At 63.6% G+C, this 1,806-nt stretch overlaps 1 protein-coding gene across 1 annotated transcript in view; it reads left to right on the top strand.

Annotated features, from left to right (window-relative positions):
* Nucleotides 1-1,806, top strand: part of GSE1 (Gse1 coiled-coil protein) — a 402,812-nt gene that overhangs the window by 387,197 nt on the left and 13,809 nt on the right. The window contains exons 11-13 of the mRNA XM_010850869.1: nt 242-313; nt 1,228-1,295; nt 1,378-1,805. Of these exons, the coding sequence (XP_010849171.1) occupies nt 242-313; nt 1,228-1,295; nt 1,378-1,805 (568 nt within the window). The remainder of the gene's footprint in view (nt 1-241; nt 314-1,227; nt 1,296-1,377; nt 1,806) is intronic.

Raw genomic sequence — 1,806 nt, forward strand, 5'->3', positions numbered from 1 at the left:
CCTTCCGAAGGCCCAGGTGGAGACCGTCAGCCAGAGTTGGTGGCAGGAACGGGACTAAGCCTGGGGGACGCTGGGCCCTGCCCCCGTCTCCTCCGCTGTGCACAGAGTTCAGGCAGGAGGGCTTCTGAGCTTCTTCCCAGTCCTCGGCGTCCATGGTGCCGCCTTCTCAGGATGAGAAATACTCGAGGTGTCTGGGATGGAGGTGTGAGTGTCCATTTGGCTCCCTCCCTCTTTGTCCCAGCTTCTGCTGGTCAGTGGGTTTCTATATCCTGGGCGTGGCTGACCCATCCAAGCCCCTGCCTCGGCATCCACGGTAAGGGTGCCCGGGGTGGATTCACCTGGCTAGCTGGGTGTGGCCAGGAGTGAACCATGCTGGGGCCCTGGCTGGGTCTCCGTGCTGCTCGGCCAGGCTGGACCGTCTGCTGCACGTGGTCCCTCTGCTGCTCTAGGCCCACTTGGGGCCACACAAGGGCTGTCTCCTCTACTTCTGAGCTGCCCTCTGCTCCCGTGACCCCGTAAGGAACCGGGCGAGCCGGTGGTACACGTCCACCATCTCCTGATGAGTCCAGGGCACGCTGCCTCCCTCGGCCTGGGGCCCCAGGATCCCAGTGCAGCTGTCAGGGCCTGTGGGCTGCTGCCCCAGCAGGTGTGGCCTCTGACCCCTGGCCAGGTGGTCCCCATGGCAGCGTGACGTTCCTTTGGGGCCCTGTGATCAGAGCTAGAAAACCAGTCTGTGCTTGGCTCCAGTGCAGGAAGTTATTTATTTTGGTACCAGGTTTTATGCCTTTGCCGTTTACTTAGAGACTCACAGCTTTTTGATGCAGCTGGTCCCCTTTGGTATTTGCCCAGCAGCAGTGCAGCAGCCTCAGGGGCTGTGGTGAGCCGGCCCCTTCCTCAGGCAGGAGGAGCCCTGGGCACCTGCCTCGTGTGCCTGCTGTGGCCTTTGCTCTTTCCCCTCCAGTCCCCTCAGATCCTGCCCTCGGTCACCTTGGCAGCATGGGGCTTCCCTTAAAAAATTGTAGGTAAACTTTGGCAAAAACAGCAGCCACGTAGTCTTCTGAAGGTTGAATTTGAATTTTGTTTTAAATGCACCAGGGAGAGAGGCACTTGGTTCAGCCTTGAGGCAGAGCTGCTGGTCTGAGGCCAGTGGGAGGGTCGTGTGCTCTGCTGGTGACCTGGCTCTCGGGACAGGCCCCGGTCTGGTCCTCAGAGACCCTCTGGGTGTAGATGCTGCTCCCCGGGCATGTGGGGTTGCTTCGGTCCTGACGGGGACCACCAATGGGGAGTAGCTGGCCGTGAGGGTCTCCTCGGAGGGTATCCCCCAGTCCACTCTGCTGGGCAGACCCCTCAGGCTGGTCTCATGCCGCCGTCTGTGAGCACAGTGCGGGGAGAAAAGGTCGGCCCACCCCCACCATCTCCCACGGGTGGCACGCCTTGGGTCCTCCGGGAAGCTGGTCTGCATCAGCCTGCGGAGGATGTGGGTCCCTTGGCTCCAGGGTGAAAGGCACGTTCTCCCTCCAGCCCTGGAGAGGGGGCCTGCAGGAGACCTTCTCACCCCCACCCCAGTACTGGCTGGGGGCTCCCAGCCCAGGCCCTTGGCTGACAGCTGCTCCTGCCCCCACCCCCCTAGGCCGGGACCGAACCGCCACGAGCCGGGCAGCCGTGAGCCCCCGCAGCACTTTGGCGGGCCCCCGCCGCTCATCTCACCCAAGCCCCAGCACCACTCGATGCCCACGGCCCTCTGGAACCCTGTGTCCCTGATGGACAGCTCGCTGGAGCCGCGGCGCGCCCCCGAGGGCCACCCCC

This window comes from Bison bison, unplaced genomic scaffold (assembly GCF_000754665.1).
Source record: "Bison bison bison isolate TAMUID 2011002044 unplaced genomic scaffold, Bison_UMD1.0 scf7180017864295, whole genome shotgun sequence".
In the NCBI taxonomy this organism is placed as follows: Eukaryota; Metazoa; Chordata; class Mammalia; order Artiodactyla; family Bovidae; genus Bison; species Bison bison.